General features: G+C 44.8%; 1 protein-coding gene across 4 annotated transcripts in view; it reads left to right on the top strand.

Annotated features, from left to right (window-relative positions):
* The window catches only part of SDK2 (sidekick cell adhesion molecule 2), an 876,954-nt gene that overhangs the window by 660,865 nt on the left and 197,444 nt on the right, over nucleotides 1-18,645 (top strand). For 2 of the 4 annotated variants that reach the window (XM_077458690.1, XM_077458687.1), the window contains exons 6-9: nucleotides 3,340-3,451; nucleotides 4,840-5,030; nucleotides 14,046-14,129; nucleotides 17,352-17,546. In XM_077458690.1, the coding sequence (XP_077314816.1) occupies nucleotides 3,340-3,451; nucleotides 4,840-5,030; nucleotides 14,046-14,129; nucleotides 17,352-17,546 (582 nt within the window). Of the gene's footprint in view, nucleotides 1-3,336; nucleotides 3,452-4,839; nucleotides 5,031-14,045; nucleotides 14,130-17,351; nucleotides 17,547-18,645 lie in introns of all 4 variants that reach the window. The other 2 variants (XM_077458688.1, XM_077458686.1) reach the window with 1 other exon arrangement.

The following is an 18,645-nucleotide window of genomic DNA, read 5'->3' as shown; positions in this document are numbered from 1 at the left end:
TACCATCCCACAACCTAGTACAAATCCTCCAACCTAGCACAAATCCCCCCACAAATTCCCCTCCTACAATCCTCCAACCTAGCAAAAATCCACCCCACAAATCTCCCCTTCTATCACAAATACCCCCCCTCCGCAGCCCCATGGGACGCTTTGCAAATTCCGTTTTGGTAAAAGTTTCCCGTGGCGCACTTTTCAGGCCCGGAGTCTCTGGTATTTGCCTCACATAGTAAGCAGGCCGATCAGGCGTAGCTCTACATTCTATCTCAATTAATTAGGTTGCTGGGTGTCTTTAATCCTTCCCCCCCTCATCGGTTTTGCCTCAGAAGTTGTAAAAGGATTTTACTGTGAGTACAGAAATCCAATTTTCCTTCATATTGTGCAATCTTTTATTCATTATTATTATACAGGATTTATACAGCGCCAACAGTTTGCACAAAATTCATAAAATGATGTGCATGTATCGGCTTTAATGGCAATAGATAGATAAAAAGAAAGGACGAGAGATAGAAAATGATATTAGTTTGCCATTTGAGAAGATTGAAAGCTGTGCCGGGGGTTTGTGCCGTGTTTGCATTCCGAGCCGGAATGGTAAAGTCCCAGCTAATCTCCAGACCTCGGCAGCGCTGAGTCGGCAGGATAGCGAACGCAAGCCCGGGATTTACTGCAAATGAATGCCCGCTGTCCCGACTAACGCTCCCAGACACCGCTGGCCCTTCTGCTGACAAAGCCAATGTTTTACAGAAACCGTATCGTGCGCAGACCTGGAACAACGCACCACGATCATCCGTTATGTGCGCCAGGAGCCATTATAAGTGGAACGCAAGTTCTAGGATACATAAAACAGAACTTGGGTGACCTGCTGCCTGCACTTCCGAAATAGACGCCAACTGGCGAGAAGCAGACAGCGAGGCACCGTAATACAAGGTGTCATGGGTTGACCGGAAGACACCATATTATTAAAGTGACCTTTTCAGGATACAAAAAAAAAAACGCCAAAGTAGACAAAAAAAGTACAAATAAACTGCAACTGCCACAACCAAAAACAAAGAACATGTGCCGTTTTAGTTTTATTCTTTTTTTTATTTTATTTTTTCATTTTTTGGGTCATTCGTTTTGATCGCAATTCATAAATTCGTAAATTTGTAAATTCGAAAAATTCGGACATTCAACAATTTGTACATTTGAAAATTAGTGAATTTACAAATTTATCAATATTTGAATTTACGTATTTATGAATTTACGTATTTCCCAATATTCAAATTTCCGAATTGACTTATTTTCGAATTGACGTATTTACAAATTGACGAATATTTGAAAAAATTCTTTAAACGAGTTTTCGTTTATTCAGATATTTCCAAATTAACTAACTTGTCAAAATTCGTTTAGACATCTACAATTCGTTTTGTTCCGAATTCATTTTTTTCAACGAATTTCTTCAAATTCGTTAATTTGGAAATATCCGAATAAACGAAAACTTGTTACAGGAATTTTTCCAAATATTCGGAAATTCATCAATTTGTAAATACGTCAATTTGTAAATACGTAAATTTGTAAATACGTTAATTTGTAAATACGTCAATTTGTAAATACGTCAATTTGTAAATACGTCAATTTGTAAATACGTCAATTTGTAAATTCGTCAATTCGTAAATACGTCAATTTGTAAATATGTCAATTTGTAAATACGTCAATTTGTAAATACGTCAATTTGTAAATTCGTCAATTTGTAAATTCGTCAATTTGTAAATTTGTAAATACGTCAATTTGTAAATACGTCAATTTGTAAATACGTCAATTTGTAAATACGTCAATTTGTAAATACGTCAATTCGGAAATACGTCAATTCAGAAATATGTAAATTTGTAAATATGTAAATTTGTAAATACGTAAATTTTTAAATACTTGAATTCGAACATTCATAAATTCGTAAATTCATAAATTCGTAAATCTGAAAATCCAAAAACCCGACAATTGGAAAATCTGAACTAACTAGCTAATAATAAGTTAACTATTACTGACTATTAAACTAATCGTACATTCGTAAATTTGTAAATTTGAAAATCTGAACATTTGAAAATCCGAAAATGAAAAAGATTCTAAATAATAACTAATAATAACTATTAAATTCTAGTTATTAGAATTTCCTTTCAAATTTGGCTGTTAGTGAACGTAACGAATACAAATTCATCCGAAGATACAAATTATCCAAAATAACGAATGCTGCATCTAAACGAATGGAACGCAGCAAAGGAATTATAATAAATAACAATAATAATAAAAGGAATTATAATAATAATAAAAGGAATTATAATAAATAACAATAATAATAAAAACTTTTTATTATTATTAATCATTTCTTCCGTTCCATTCCACTATAATTTAATAGTTATTATAAGTTAGTTATTATTTAAAATCTTTTTCATTTTTGGATTTTCAAATTTACGAATTTTACAAATTTACTAATTTTCACAGCGGGGTCCCAAATTCATAGTGATACTAGGGGCACGCCAGGGGCAACACCCCCAGGGGGCACTTAACACTGCAGGCTCTTTGCCTCCGTGGCCAGACAAGACAGCACCCTTTTGAATCAGGAGGCACTGGGCCCTTCAGAATCCTCCACACTAGAAAAGCACTACTGACCCCCTACCTTACTCAGTGGGCACCTAATTCAGATTCCTTTCCATCGAAGAGATCCCTCAGGACCCCCATTATGCCAGCAGGGCAGGGACACTATATAGCCAGCCATCCCAGCCAGAATGGTGGTGGAGCTCCCCTGCTGGACTTGGATAAGAATGAATTCTACACTTGACCTTAGCCAGAGAGCTGCCATTATTGATTGTTTTTAATTTGCTTTGAATGGAGCAGAGAGGAGTTAAACCCATTGTCATGTTTTTATTGCACCCTTTGTCCTAGTTAGAGAGATTCAACCTCAAATTGTCTTGGTGACCCCAATTACTCGGGCTGAAAATTATAGGGTGATCCATTTTAAACTGCCATCAGAACTAGAACGCAAGGGACATCTTCCAATGGGGATTTGGAGAAATTTCCTTGCAATTCCAGTTGTATCTAAAGGACAGAAAGTGAAGGGAAATCTCCCCATTTGGACATGGGTTGCCAAAAACTGACAAGGGGTTTCTGTCCGTTCCCCAATTCCATCCAAAAGGCCTTGGATTAACTGGTTCCAACTTGTTTGCTATGAGTACATGATTGGTTCTCTTAAGCGTCTCATAATTTAGTGATATCTGTGGTTCTCAGTCCATATTTTTTCTTATTATTATTATTGTGTCTATTGTTAGAGTTCATATTTGTGTCTCTTTGTATTTCGTTATGTCTCAGCAGATGTTGGTGGACCTGCAGACCCGATTGCTCCCATTATTGTCATTGCACCTCAGAACACAAGTGTTGTGTCTGGGACCTCTGAGGTGATGATGGAGTGTGTGGCCAATGCCAGGTCAGTATAGACAATCAACCAAAGTTTTTTCCTTGTTTTATTAAGTTTTATGTCAGAGTGCAGATCGTTTATTTAAATCAGTGGTCTCCAAACTGTGGCCAGGGGGGAAGATGCTGTCCTTTGCGTGTCCTTATCCAGCCCTTGAGGCATTATTCCTGCCACTGACACCAACTATGGGGCACTATTTTGCACATTGACACCAATGATGAGGAATTATTCTTCCTACCGATATCAACAATGGGGCACCATTCCTCCCACTGACACCAATGATGGGGCATTATTCATCCTACTGACACCAATGATGGGGCACTATTCCTCCCACTGACACCAATGATGGGGCACTATTTCTCCCACGGACACCAATGGTGGGGTACTATTCCTCCCACTGACACCAATGGTGGGGCACTATTTCTCCCACGGACACCAATGGTGGGGTACTATTCCTCCCACTGACACCAATGGTGGGGTACTATTCCTCCCACTGAGACCAACAATGGGGCACTATTCCTCCCACTGACACCAATGATGGGGTACAATTTTGCTCATTGACACCAATGATGGGGAATTATTCTTCCCACTGATATCAACAATGGAGCACTATTCCTGCCTCTGACACCAATGATGGGACACAATTCCTCCCACTGACACCAATGATGGGACACAATTCCTCCCACTGACACCAATGATGGGACACTATTCCTCCCCCTGACACCAATGGTGGGGTACTATTTCTCCCACTGATACCAACAATGGGGGACTATTCCTCCCACTGACACCAATGATGGGGCACTATTCCTCCCACTGACACCAATGGTGGGGTACTATTTCTCCCACTGATACCAACAATGGGGGACTATTCCTCCCACTGACACCAATGATGGGGCACTATTCCTCCCATTGACAACAACGGGGCACCATTCCTCCCACTGACACCGATGATGGTGCACTATTCCTTCCACTGACACCAATGATGGGGCACAATTCCTCCCATTGACACCAATGATGGGGCACTATTCCTTCCACTGACACCAACAATGGGGCATAATTCCTCCTACTAATACCAAAGATGGGGCACAAATTACTCCCACTGGCCACAGTCTGGCCTCCCTAAATTTTGAGAAACGTTTGAGACCCCTGATTTAGATCAACCTGCAGTCCATCAATACGTACTCACTATCAAATTTTGATCTGCAGCAGTTGAAGAAGGTGCAGAGCTCAATGCCCAGCTCCAATGGGCAGGAAGCTGATAATACTATAAAGTTCAGGAAGGCGTGAGAGACCTAAATTGTAATTTTTGGATCATATCATATTGTTTCAAAACATTAAAAAAAGTTCTTCCATATATTGGCATTGGTTGATGAACAACAAATTATTTTCTCTCACTTCAGACCCCTTGCCAAGTTGAATATAATATGGAAGAAGGATGGATCTCTTGTCTCCAGTGGGGTAAGCGAGTTTGGGCGCCGTCTTACCATCCTGAACCCCACCCTGAGTGATGCCGGCTATTACTCTTGCGAGGTGACATTACGCAGCAGCAGTGTACCTCCCGTCACAGCTGGAGCCTACCTAACTGTCCTTGGTAAGAACTTGAATGGGATTTCTGAATGGGAATTCATCTGTTTGTTGGAAATAAATCAGTCTTGAATATTATTTTATTTAACAACTGTAGCACTTCGTATATAGCTATCAAGAGAAAGTCACCCCAATGGTTAAGGGGGGGTAGTGGGATGGGTGGATGGCAGAACTCAAAAAAGGAGAAATTAAGTCAAGGTCTTCTGCTGTGAAGTCAGATACTGGCATTGAATGAGAAGAATTAGCTTCTGCAGTAAGGTGAAGTGCCCTTGAGGTTGGCCCTTGCTGTGAGTTATGTTAAGTTGGGAAGACCTGGCTCCTGTTGCAAGATCAGGTGCTGATGGTCAATGAGAAGGCCTGGCCCCTGCTGTGGGGTGAGGTACTGATATTGGTCCAGAAGACCTGGCTCCTGTTGCAAGATCAGGTGCTTGATGGTCAATGAGAAGGCCTGGCCCCTGCTGTGAGGGGAGGTACTGATATTGGTCCAGAAGACCTGGCTCCTGTTGCAAGATCAGGTGCTGATGGTCAATGAGAAGGCCTGGCCCCTGCTGTGAGGGGAGGTACTGATATTGGTCCAGAAGACCTGGCTCCTGTTGCAAGATCAGGTGCTGATGCTTAATGAGAAGGCCTGGCCCCTGCTGTGAGGTGAGGTACTGATATTGGTCCTGAAGACCTGGCTCCTGTTGCAAGATCAGGTGCTGATGATCAATGAGAAGGCCTGGCCCCTGCTGTGAGGGGAGGTACTGATATTGGTCCAGAAGACCTGGCTCCTGTTGCAAGATCAGGTGCTGATGATCAATGAGAAGGCCTGGCCCCTGCTGTGAGGTGAGGTACTGATATTGGTCCAGAAGACCTGGCTCCAGTTGCAAGATCAGGTGCTGATGATCAATGAGAAGGCCTGGCCCCTGCTGTGAGGTGAGGTACTGATATTGGTCCAGTAGACCTGGCTCCTGTTGCAAGATCAGGTGCTGATGGTCAATGAGAAGGCCTGGCCCCTGCTGTGAGGTGAGGTACTGATATGGGTCCAGAAGACCTGGCTCCTGTTGCGAGGTCAGGTGCTGATTTTTCAGCGAGTAAACTTGGCTCCTGCTGGGAGGTGCAGTATTGATGTTGTACAAGAAGACCTGGCTCCTGTTCCAACGTAAAATAGTAATACTGGACATAAAGACCTGGACTTTGGCTGTGAGGCGAGGTACTGATGTTGTATGAGAAGACCTGGCGTCCATTGCATGGCAAGGTGCTGATGTTGGGTGAAAAGACCTAGTTCCTGCTGTGAGTTCAGGGGCTGATGTTGAACAAGAATACCAGGCTGCTGCTTTGAGGGAAAGTATTTCATTTGAACAGGAAGACCTGGCTCCTGCTGTAATGTCATGTGCTTATGTTGGACACCAAGACCTGGCTTCAGTTGCATGTTAAGGCGTTGATGTTGGGGGGGGGGGGGGGGGAGGCCTTGTTCCTGCTGTGAGGTAAGGTACTAATGTTGGGTTAGAAGACCTGGCTGCTGCTTTGAGGTGATGTGGAACAAGTATAATTGGCTTCTCCTTTGAGTTAAGGTATTTAAACTAGAGGAGAAGACCTGACTCCTGTTGTTGTGAGGATATGTGCTGATGTTGGGGCAAGAAGACCTAGATCCTGATGTAAAGTCAAGTACTGATCGATTTAAAGACTTAGCTCCTGCTGTGAGTTCAAGTGCTGATGTTCAGCAAGAATACCTGTCTTATGCTTTGAGGTAAGGTATTTAAGTTGGATGAGAAGAAAATAATTGAGGCAGATAGTTTGAGGCCACTATGGACTCTTCATGGTACAGCAAAGACTCACATACATATTTGTAAAAAACGTATAATTTTATTAAAGACAAAAAGCCATCATTAAAAAGATCCTATAAGGGGAAATATATAATATACAGTATTAAATCTCTGAAAGGGAACTCGACACTTAGACGCATGTCCACCCAAGCAGGAGGACCATAGATCTTATCCTATGTCAGTTCAACCTCGACAAGTTTCGTGGTGTAAACGCTCCTATCCAGAGAGCGTACCGATCCGGCGCTGGACAGTGACGTCACTGCAAAAACGGCAAATAGAACCAGAGAGGGGAAAGACCTCTCTGATAATTGCCATTTGCCTGTCCCAATAGGCGTCCAGTACCCCGAGCACCACCAGGTGGACGAGTAAAGAAGCACAAGGAGCAGACGATCACACACTCGCCCAAGATAACAGAGACCCCCCCCCCCAGTGGCAGGATTTGGGAAAGCAATCATGGAGGCTCCAAACACAGTAATGCCTTGTAAGGGGGATGAATTAAACAGATATTAAAAGGGAAATAACTGCATAGATACATAAAATAAACAATATTTAAATCAAAATAGAAACATGTACCATAGTGTCAGTGATACTTATTAAATTAATTAGGAAAATGGCAAAATTCAGTCACGGAACAAGTCAAAGCGCATAAAACGTAGGTCAGAAAAAGACACCAATGGCCTGACTTCAGCAGTCAAATAAAGAAAGAGGAGATAAAGGACAAGACAAAGCAACATCCATAACCCCTCCAGGAAAATTTCTATGGCAGAATTGATCTGGGCCTTATACATGTTCCAATCCATGTCATCTCTACTGTTTACATGTTGTTTGCTCTTTAACCTGATTATCTACCATCTGTTCCTTGTAGAGATATCTACACACATTTTCCTCTGAAGTATACACCTGAAGAAGCGGTTACACTGCGAAACATGTCGAGTTTGAACTGACATAAGATAAGATCTAGGGTCCTCCTGCCTGGGTGGACATGCGTCCAAGTGTTGAGTTCCCCTTCAGAGATTTAATACTGTGTATTATATATTTCCCCCTTATAGGATCTTTTTAATGATGTTTTTTTGTCTTTAATAAATGTATACTTTTTTACAAATATGTATGTGAGTCTTTGCTGTACCGTGAAGAGTCCATAGTTGCCTCAAACCTTTTGTCTCAATTTCCAAGTCGATTGGACGACGATACATTACGTTTTATGTTCTTGATTTAGTAGCGATATCAAGTTGGATGAGAAGACCTGGCTCCTGCTGTAGGGTCAGATACTCAAATTAGAAAATTTGGCTTCTGCTTTAAGTTCAGTTGCTGATTGTGAACACGTTTACCCGGCTTCTGCTTTGAGGTGAGGTACTTAGGTTGGTCAAGAAGACCTGGCTCCTGCTGTTAGGTCCTGTGCCAATGTTGGACAAGAAGATCTGGCCTATGCTGTGGGGTCAGGTACTGATTGATTGGAAGACCTTGCTCCTGCCTTGAAGTAAGGTACTCGAATTGGGCAAGAAGTTCTTACTCTTACTGTGAGGTCAGGTGCTGATGTTGGACAAGAAGATCTGGCTCCTGCTGCCTCATAAAATACTAATACTGGATTAAAAGGCTTGGTTGCTGCTGTAAGGTCAAGTACTGATTGATTAGAGGACATGGCTTCTGCTGTGAGTTCAGGTGCTGATTTTTGAACAAGAAAACCTGGCTTCTGCTTTGAGGGTGAGGTACTTAGGTTGGACAAGAAGACCTTGCTTCTGCTGTGAGGTCGTGTGCTAATGTTGGACGAGAGGATCTGGTCCATGCTGTAGAGGCATACTGATTGATTAGAAGACCTGGCTCCTGCCTTGAGGTAAGGTACTCAGGTTGGACAAGAAGTCCTGGCTCGCCCTTTGAAGTCAGGTGCTGCTGTTGGACGAGAAGACCTGGCTCCTGCTGTTATGTCCTGTGCCGATGTTGGACAAGAAGATCTGGCCTATGCTGTGGGGTCAGATACTGATTGATTGGAAGACCTTGCTCCTGCCTTGAAGTAAGGTACTCAAATTGGGCAAGAAGTCCTTACTCTTACTGTGAGGTCAGGTGCTGCTGTTGGACAAGAAAATCTGGCTCCTGCTGCATCATAAAATACTAATACTGGATTAAAAGGCTTGGTTGCTGCTGTAAGGTCAAGTACTGATTGATTAGAGGACATGGCTTCTGCTGTGAGTTCAGGTGCTGATTTTTGAACAAGAAAACCTTTGCTTCTGCTTTGAGGGTGAGGTACTTAGGTTGGACAAGAAGACCTTGCTCCTGCCATGAGGTCGTGTGCTTATGTTGGACGAGAGGATCTGGTCCATGCTGTAGAGGCATACTGATTGATTAGAAGACCTGGCTCCTGCTTTGAGGTAAGGTACTCAGGTTGGACATGAAGACCTGGCTCCTGCCGTGAGGTCATGTGCTAATGTTTGGACGAGAGGATCTGGTCCATGCTGTAGAGGCATACTGATTGATTAGAAGACCTGGCTCCTGCCTTGAGGTAAGGTACTCAAGTTGGACAAGAAGATCTTGCTCCTGCCGTGAGGTCATGTGCTAATGTTGGATGAGAGGATCTGGTCCATGCTGTAGAGGCATACTGATTGATTAGAAGACCTGGCTCCTGCTTTGAGGTAAGGTACTCAGGTTGGACATGAAGACCTGGCTCCTGCCGTGAGGTCATGTGCTAATGTTTGGACGAGAGGATCTGGTCCATGCTGTAGAGGCATACTGATTGATTAGAAGACCTGGCTCCTGCCTTGAGGTAAGGTACTCAGGTTGGACAAGAAGATCTTGCTCCTGCCGTGAGGTCATGTGCTAATGTTGGATGAGAGGATCTGGTCCATGCTGTAGAGGCATACTGATTGATTAGAAGACCTGGCTCCTGCTTTGAGGTAAGGTACTCAGGTTGGACAAGAAGACCTTGCTTCTGCCGTGAGGTCGTGTGCTAATGTTGGACGAGAGGATCTGGTCCATGCTGTAGAGGCATACTGAAATTTTAGAAGACCTGGCTCCTGCTTTGAGGTAAGGTACTCAGGTTGGACAAGAAGTCCTGGCTCGTCAGGTGCTGCTGTTGGACGAGAAGACCTGGCTCCTGCTGTGAGGTCAGGAACTAATGTTGAAAGAGAAGGCTTGGCTCTCAGGCAGCATTCCGATTCATTCCAAAGGTGTCTCTATGCCGTGTGTTGTAGTTGTACTGCATCGCTGACGATGCAACAGGACTGTTTGTTTTGTGTGTTTAGATGTGTTGACAGCCCGTTTAACATGAATGCACTACCTCAACACAACGTTCCTTGGAGCACAGTGACACATGCATTACAGGATACACAAGTGTGAAGGATGCTTGCATATTAATCCATGATTACCGCTACTTTTTTGTACCAGGCAGTTTATGATGATGTCATTTTTCTATGGTGTCCCTTTGAAGGAAGCGACAGTGTGGCCTAGGCGTTGTTCTTTTTTTCACTGTTGCGTGACAGGTCCACTTTATGGCACACATATTTCAGAGAGAAGTTATTAAGCAGGTGCGCTGCCATAAACTAACTGACTAGAGCGTTTCCTGTTCGTCACGAAGAATCCACCAGGGGAATACTCTGTCCAATCCAATTATCTATCGGTGGACAGTGTGCGCTAATCTCAATGACACGCCGAGCTTTCTGGCGGTTTCTAATTGATTACGGCTCTGTAACGGATATATATCCCTAATTAGCAAATCCCAGTGGCCTGCAGAGTTAGAAGACAATGATTTTTTTTTTTTCTTTTTTTTAGAAAAGGAAATCTAAATGGATCCCATTTAAATTGAATCTGTCAAACGACAAATACCCATCTCAGAAGCCTGCGGTGGAGGCAGCTGTTTCCCGACTTAGGGCGGGTTCGAATTTTGTGCTCTGTGGTAACGTTTTGAATGGGCTGTTAAAAATCGCACCTGAACCTTTTATGGGAACACGTCAATGTGCTACCATGTGCAGTATGTGTGGTTTCAGCACAGTTGAGGTGTGGTCCTATTAAGTTAAATGGGTCACATTTGGGGGTGGTCAACATCAAAGATGACGGCTTGTAAAAAGTTCACAAAGCCACAACCAAGGCAATATGTACTAACTAGGCTCCTGGCCATGTTAACTTGCAGCTTAGCAATTGGATGGGGGGGTGGGGGGGCATTAAAACCACAGCCCAACTGCCTGTTTTTAATGCCCCACGTCCACACATATGAAACCTTGGTGTATGGGGAGTGCATTACCAACACATCATGTGCATTGCCATACTGTGCCGTAGGGGCAGTAGCGTACCTCCACGGTCATTAAGGTGAACATATTCTGTATGACTGGGAGACTCCTCCCCGGATCTCATGGAATGGTAGTTTCTATATGAGATATCTGAAATAGGTATTTTACTTTGTTGCAGATTGCCTTTAAAGCCCAACTTAGTACATTTTATGGGTTGTATTTTTGGTTTAATTTGCTATCAATGTCATTGTTGCGATTTCTCCCCATGTCCTGTCCGGGTTGACACCCTGGGACACCAGGCGACACCAGGACAGGAAATGAGGGGAGTCCTCACCAGAGTGGGAGCACAGATGACAATAAATACCCAGAAAGGTATTAAAATTGTATAGCTAATAGGGGGATCAATCAAAAGGGGAGCAGCCAGAATTTAGAGTAGTTGTACCTGCCAACCAATCACCTTCTAGCTTTAGTTCCACAGTTTAACTCAATAAACTGAAGATAGAAGCTGATTGGTTGCCATGCACAGCTTCTCCCGATTTTGTCTGCTCCAGTTTTGGCAACCCCCTTCCCAATTTATTTTTAAGAATGGTGCCAATGGTAATTTACTTGGGCCATAATGTACTCTGATAATGGAATGTATGGGTGGGATGGGTGGCGGAACTTCAAGGTAAACATATGGTCAGTGTTTCCTGCTATGAAGTCAGGTACTGGCATTGGATGAGAAGAATTGGCTCCTGCAGTAAGGTGTGAGGTACGGATGTTGGATGAGTAGACCTGGCTCCAGCTGTGAGGTAAAGTACCAATGCTAGTCAAGAAGACCTGGCTTTTGCTGTGAGTTGAGGTGCTGATGTTGGATAAGAAGACCTGGCTCCTGCTGTGAGATAAGATGCTGATGTTGAATGAGAAGACCTGGCACCTGCTGTGAGGTCAGCTGCTGGATAAGAAGATCGGGCTCCTGCTGTGAGGTCAGGTGCTGGTTTTGGATAAGAAGATCTGGCTCCTGCTGTGAGGTCAGGTGCTGGTGTTGGATAAGAAGATCTGGCTCCTGCTGTGAGGTCAGGTGGCGGGTGCTGATGTTGGGTGAGAAGATCTGACTTCTGCTGTGCGATAAAGTACTAATGCTGGACAAGAAGAGCTGGCTTTAACTGTGAGGTTAGGTACTTCTGTTGGTCAAGAAGACCTGGCCCCAGTTGCAAGATAAGGTGGTGATGTTGGACAAGAAGACCTGCCTCCTGCTGTAAGGTAAAGTACTAATGCTGGGCAAGAAGACCTGGCTTTTGCTGTGAGTTGAGGTGCTGATGTTGGATAAGAAGGCCTGGCTCCTGCTGTGAGATAAGATGCTGATGTTGAATGAGAAGACCTGGCCCCTGCTGTGAGGTCAGGTGCTGATGTTGGATAAGAAGGCCTGGCTCCTGCTGTGAGATAAGATGCTGATGTTGAATGAGAAGACCTGGTCCCTGCTGTGAGGTCAGGTGCTGGTGTTGGATAAGAAGGCCTGGCTCCTGCTGTGAGATAAGATGCTGATGTTGAATGAGAAGACCTGGCCCCTGCTGTGAGGTCAGATGCTGGTGTTGGATAAGAAGATCTGGCTCCTGCTGTGCGATAAAGTACTAATGCTGGACAAGAAGAGCTGGCTTTAACTGTGAGGTTAGGTACTTCTGTTGGTCAAGAAGACCTGGCCCCAGTTGCAAGATAAGGTGGTGATGTTGGACAAGAAGAACTGCCTCCTGTTGTGAGGTAAAGTACTAATGCTTGGCAAGAAGACCTGGCTTTTGCTGTGAATTGAGCTACTGATGTTGGTCAAGAAAAGCTGGCACCAGGTGCTGATGTTGGGTGAGAAGACCTGGCTCATGCTGTAAGGTCAGGTGCTGATGTTGAACAAGAATATCTGGCTCCTGCTGTAATGTAATGTATGAATTAAGGAGAATTCTAACACGTGGCAGCACAGACAGCAATAAATATCCCACAAAGATTCTAACCCCTACCAATGCTATTTAGATTTGGGATTTCACTTTATCTTCTGGTCCAATGCACACTTCATTCGTTATATAAAAACAGAATATTGGCACATAGGAAGTATCATTTTATATGACACCCCTGCTGAACGTTATTTATTTTATAGTATGGAGACTGTAACAGGAGGAAGCTGGGACACACAAAAGTGGGCAAGAACAGCCCAAACTCCAGATGGATGGGAAGAAAATTGGGGCGGGTGATCCTGTTGTTTTACTATCCAAGACCTATATAAGGCCAGTTGCTGGCACAGCTTAGTAGACACCACCTTTAAGTAAAATATACATTTTTAGGGGACCAACCCTTTAGATAGAGCAGGGGTCTAAAACTGGTGGCCCTCCAGCTGTTGCAAAACTACAAGTCCCATGAGGCAGTGCAAGGCTGACAGTTACAAGCATGACTCCCACAGACAAAGGCATGATGGGACTTGTAGTTTCACAACAGCTGGAGGGCCACCAGTTTGAGACCCCTGAGATAGAGGCTAATGGGGAGGGATGTTATCCAGAACTGGCACACAAAAATACTTTGATTACTGTAAACCAGTGGTCTCCAAGCTGTGGCCGGGTGGGGGGGCAGAATGTGATCTTTGCTTGCCTTTATTTGGCCCTTGGGGCAATATTCCACCAGCTGACACCTATGATGGAGAACTATTGCTCCCACAACACCATCAATGGGGCACTATTCTTCCAATTTATACCAAGAAGGAGCATTGCTCCTTCCATTCAAACCAATGATGGGCCATTGTTATGCCCACTGATGCTGGGGCATTTTCTGCTCCCACTGGTCACTGACCACCCCCCCCCCCCCCCTAAAGTCTGAAGGACAGTAAACTGGCTGTTTGCTTAGAAAGTTGTGAGACCTCTGCTGTAGACTGGTGACTTTTCCCATCGAGTTGCCATTGGGTTACTGCATGGAATTTCCCTTTGTACAGCTTGGATAAATCAGGTTGTTTATGAAGCATAATTCAGCTAATTCCCTCTTGTGTTGCAGAGCCACCACAGTTTGTGAAAGAGCCCGACAGGCACTTGACAGCGGAGATGGAGAAAGTCGTGGACATTCCATGCCAAGCTAAAGGTGAGCACCAGATGCACCAATAGCAAACCGTTGTCCTTACATGAATTACATTTTTTGTTTCTTTGCTTCCGGCTGGGCTTACTACATGCGTTGCTGTACTTTGACATGCGTTAATTGCATTAAGGTTTCTTGTTTTTTTTGATGGCACAGTGTAAGTCCACACCCCTCAAAATGCAGCACGCAAGACTTTTACAATGTGGTGCATTGATGGGAACAATGTATCTTCTCTTGTCTTTGCATTTTTCTACCGTTCGTTCTGTGTGAGAACAAATGAGAAAAGGGCCTTCAACAAACTGCTACCAGGACAGAAGAGAACGATTGTCTACAATGTCTTTGTATGATGTAGTACTTACTACCCTTCACTGGAGGCACCTGATCACTGGAGTGGTGTACACATATGTGGGGTCGTATAATGCTTGGGGTGGGATACTTTCGTGGACTCTTGGATGTGTGCTTTACATGCAGAGTTACAATAATAGTAGTTTTTTAGTCCTTGAGCCTGCAAGGACAGGACTAATGTTAAATGAGAAGACCTGGCTCACACATCTGGCCTCACATTGGGCACCAAAAAAAAAAAAAAAGACTTGACTCACAATTGGCATTACTATTCATCCCAAAGGTGTTCAGTAGGGTTGAGGTCAGGGCTTGATGAACACCTAATTTCCTTCACACCAAACTGGTCGCACCATGTCTTTATGGAGCTGGCTTTGTACACACGGGGGCCACAGTCATGCTGGAACAGAAAAGGGTCTTCACCAAACTGTTACCACAAGGTCAGAAGAGCACAATTGTCTACAATATCTTTGTATGAAGGAGTAAGAACAATACCCTTCATTTGGAGACACCTAGACTCAGTCATTTGGAGGAATGTCCAAATTCTTTGGGCCATACAGTGTATCTGTTTGGAGTGGGGTGACCCTTTTACTATTATCAGTAGAGTTTTTTTTTTTTTTTTTATTATGAACCAGCAAGGACAGGACTGATGTTGAATGAGAACATGTAGCTCATGATAAGTGTTTTAATTCATCCCAAAGGTGTTCAGTATGGTTGAGGTCAGGGCTCTGTGCGGGACACTCAAGTTCCTCCACGACCTCAAACCTACTGCACACCTTATTCCGCGTACACCCGATCGGAATTCTCGTCAGAAAAGGCTCTGATGGTTTTCCCGATGGAATTCCGACGGAAATCGGCTCAAGCTGTCTTGCCTACACACTCATCGGTCTTTTTCTGGCTGGAATTCCGATCGTGTGTACGCGGCATTAGGGATTAGAAGCCCTCATTCCCCAAGGTGTTCCGTAGGGTTAAAGAGGAAGTAAACCCTGATGGGTTTACTTCCTCTTTCATTCCCTGCAAAGGCAAAGCATAATGGACTACTATGCATCGCATCGCATCGTAGTCCATTATGTGTCACTTACCTGACACAGGAGCCAGCGAAGTCACCGCTGTCCCCTGTAGTCCGGCGCATCCATCTTCTCGGTGGGTCTCGCTGCTCCTCCGCTGTCATTCGGCGAAGCCGCGATGACGTCACTCCCGCGCATGCGCGCGGGAGCTGCCACTCGCGGCATATCGCCGTTGACCACGGCGTGCTTAGTGCACCTGCGTGCTGCTGTCTACGGCTGTGTCTGTCTTTCGGCAAATATCTCCTAAACCGTGTAGGTTTAGGAGATATTTCTTGGACCTACAGGTAAGCCTTAATCTAGGCTTACCTGTAGGTCAAAGTTGGTTGTAAAGGTTTACAACCACTCTAAGGGAAGTTACTGATTTTGGATGAGAAGACCCCATCCAAATGCCTTTCAAAACTAGGGTTGAAGTCAGGGCTCTGTGCAGGACACTTGAGTTCCACCACACCAAGCTGGACAGGTCATGTCCTTATGGCAAACCATGAACAAACCATGTCTTTTATGGCTTTGTCTTTACATGGCTTGCCATGTCTTTATGGCTTTGTGCACAGTCATGGTGGAGCAGAAAAGGTTCTTCAACAAACTCTTAGCACAAGCATGGAAAAGCACCATGGTCTACAATGTCTTTGTATGATGGAGTATTACCAGGATCCTTCACTGGAGACACCTGAACGCCATCATTTGGCCATATAGGTAGTTACGCTGGTCAAGTGTCCAACAACTTTTTACTATATAGTATATAGGAATCCGCTTCGTTACTCAGCCCACCAGATTCCGCCTATAGCTTAAATGTCAATTTTCAGGCGGACTTACCCTTTAAGATACAATTTATGAGGCCCCCTCGTGCTTTTTGCATTTTTTTATTCTCTGCTGAAACTCTTCTGCTGGTAATATATGTTCATTGTCAGTAATAATCAGGAGTAGCACAATTAGGCTGGTGGTGTACGTATAATTACTACTAGAAAAGGGCACCGCAGCCCCTCAAGCATTAGGAAAAATAAATGACTGTAGTACGGAAGGGATTGGAGAGATGATTTAATATGCCGTGTTATGTTAAGTACCCAGGAGACGCAACTTGTTAGATACTGTGTGGATTTTTAGTGTCCTCTGGCTTTTTTTTTTTCTCCCTTTATAATTCTTCCTGACTCGTACACGTCTCCGTCATAAAAATTCTAAGTACCGTGTGCTTGCCCAGGATGTCGCGGTCAGGAGTGTCTGTATTGGTTGTGGCAGCAGATTATTGGGATACCCTGATTGGCTGCTGCCGGAAAGGCAGAATAGCTTATTTTGGGAGATCTCCGCTGTGCTGCCCGCAATTATATCTTAAAGAGGACATGTCTCCAGGCAATTCACGTCAACGACGATCTTCCCATACCATAATCTTGGAACTCATTGTATTTTTTTTTGCTTGTATATTGACCTCCCTTGTGTAGACATCCAAAAGGGGGGGGGCCGACCATCCAAAAGGGGTGACGCTGTTGCTGGGTGCCGCCATCTTGGGTGTGGCATCAGCCAACTCAGAGCTGTCGTTCCTCTCTGGCTGCTAAATACGAAGTCATGTGGGGGGGGGGGGGGGGCGAGGGGAGGGATGGAAGAGCTGGGCCAGCACAGACGTTCCCCAGAAGAGGGACTTTTGATGGTGACAACGGTGGACCATGTCTACATGGTGCGTGTTAAAAATCGAAACATTGTTGCTTTGACTTCCGACAGGGAGTTGAATTCTGCCCCACCTTACCCAAGACTGAATAGTCCTTGTAGGGTGGAGTTGACCTTTTTTTAAACCATTTTCAATGAACTTTCTTTTGCTATGACCTGTTTTTAGGTGTACCTCAGCCCTCGATCTCCTGGTACAAGGACGCCGCTCTCATTGATGTCCGTCGGGACACCAGGTTTCGCATAGTAAGCGGGGGAAGTCTTCGGATCAGCGGGCTGATGCCTGAGGACGCCGGAATGTTCCAGTGCTTCGCTCGCAACAGTGCGGGGGAGGTCCAGAGCTCCACTTACCTGGCCGTCACCAGTAAGTACCCATGTAAAAAGCTTGGAATTGTAGGGAGACTGGGGGGCGTATAGCTGTGTAGTCAACATATTTTGCCTGGTGCAACTATGATGTCTAGTCTTTTTATGGTCACATGGTCAGCCAATAGACTAAGTAGAGGGAGAATGGCCTGGTGTGGGGTGGTAAGTATTACTCCAGTCTTTTAGAGACCAACTAGGCCTCTGCCTGGGGGGGGCAGAACCTCAAGAGCAGGGCCGGGACAAGGGGTGGGCAGGAGGGGCGGCTGCCCCTGGCGCAATGGTTTATTGCAGGGGTAGGGGGTACCCTGACCCTAACCCTAAGGGAAAGAGGGGCGCAGTTTGGCATCTTTGCCCTGGGCGCTGGATGACCTTGTCCCGGCACTGCTCAAGAGAGAATGATATGGGCTTCCTCTCTTTCGTTTGACCATTCTTTGCTATGTGAGTCTAAGAAAAAAAAAAAAGGAATATATCTTACCTTGTACCTTGTTACCCCAATATCCCCCCCCCCCCCAAACAAAAAAACCTTGCAGCTAAAAATTTTCAACCAAATCTCTTGAGACCTAGTGACATCATCCCTGGGTCAGTATTGATGGTCTTTGCTCTGAGTTTGGTGGTAGGGGCCAGTAGGCTCCTGTAAACTTAACAGCCCCCTGCCTTGAGTGTTATATGAAAGAACACCTCTCCCTTTAGATCTGCATGCTTCTCCCTGCTGACCACTGGGTGCCTCAGAATTTACAGAAGGAAAGGATCCCTGTAGCCGCACATCCGAGTAGTCCCTAGAATCGGTGTGAAAGTGGCAACCTCAGCCTGGACTCCAGCCAGGCAACGCCTCCAACACGTTTCGCTCCCCGTGACTAAGCTCTGAGGGGCAGAGTGAAATAAGAGTGGGGGGGGGCTTTTGAGACCTAGTGAGATCATCCCTGGGTCAGTATTAATGGTTTTTGCTCTGAGTTTGCTGGTAGGGGCCAGTAGGCTCCTGTAAACCTAACAGCCCCTCTGTCTTGAGTGTTATATGAAAGAACACGTCTCCCGGATCCCTTTAGATGTGCATGCTTCTCCCTGCTGACCACTGGGTGCCTCAGAATTTACAGAAGGATAGG

Source organism: Lithobates pipiens, unplaced genomic scaffold, assembly GCF_037356315.1.
Source record: "Lithobates pipiens isolate NorthernLeopardFrog02 unplaced genomic scaffold, aLitPip1_a1.2 Scaffold_28, whole genome shotgun sequence".
In the NCBI taxonomy this organism is placed as follows: Eukaryota; Metazoa; Chordata; class Amphibia; order Anura; family Ranidae; genus Lithobates; species Lithobates pipiens.
Note: the sequence above shows the minus strand (reverse complement) of the source record. Positions and strands in the feature narration are given on the sequence as shown.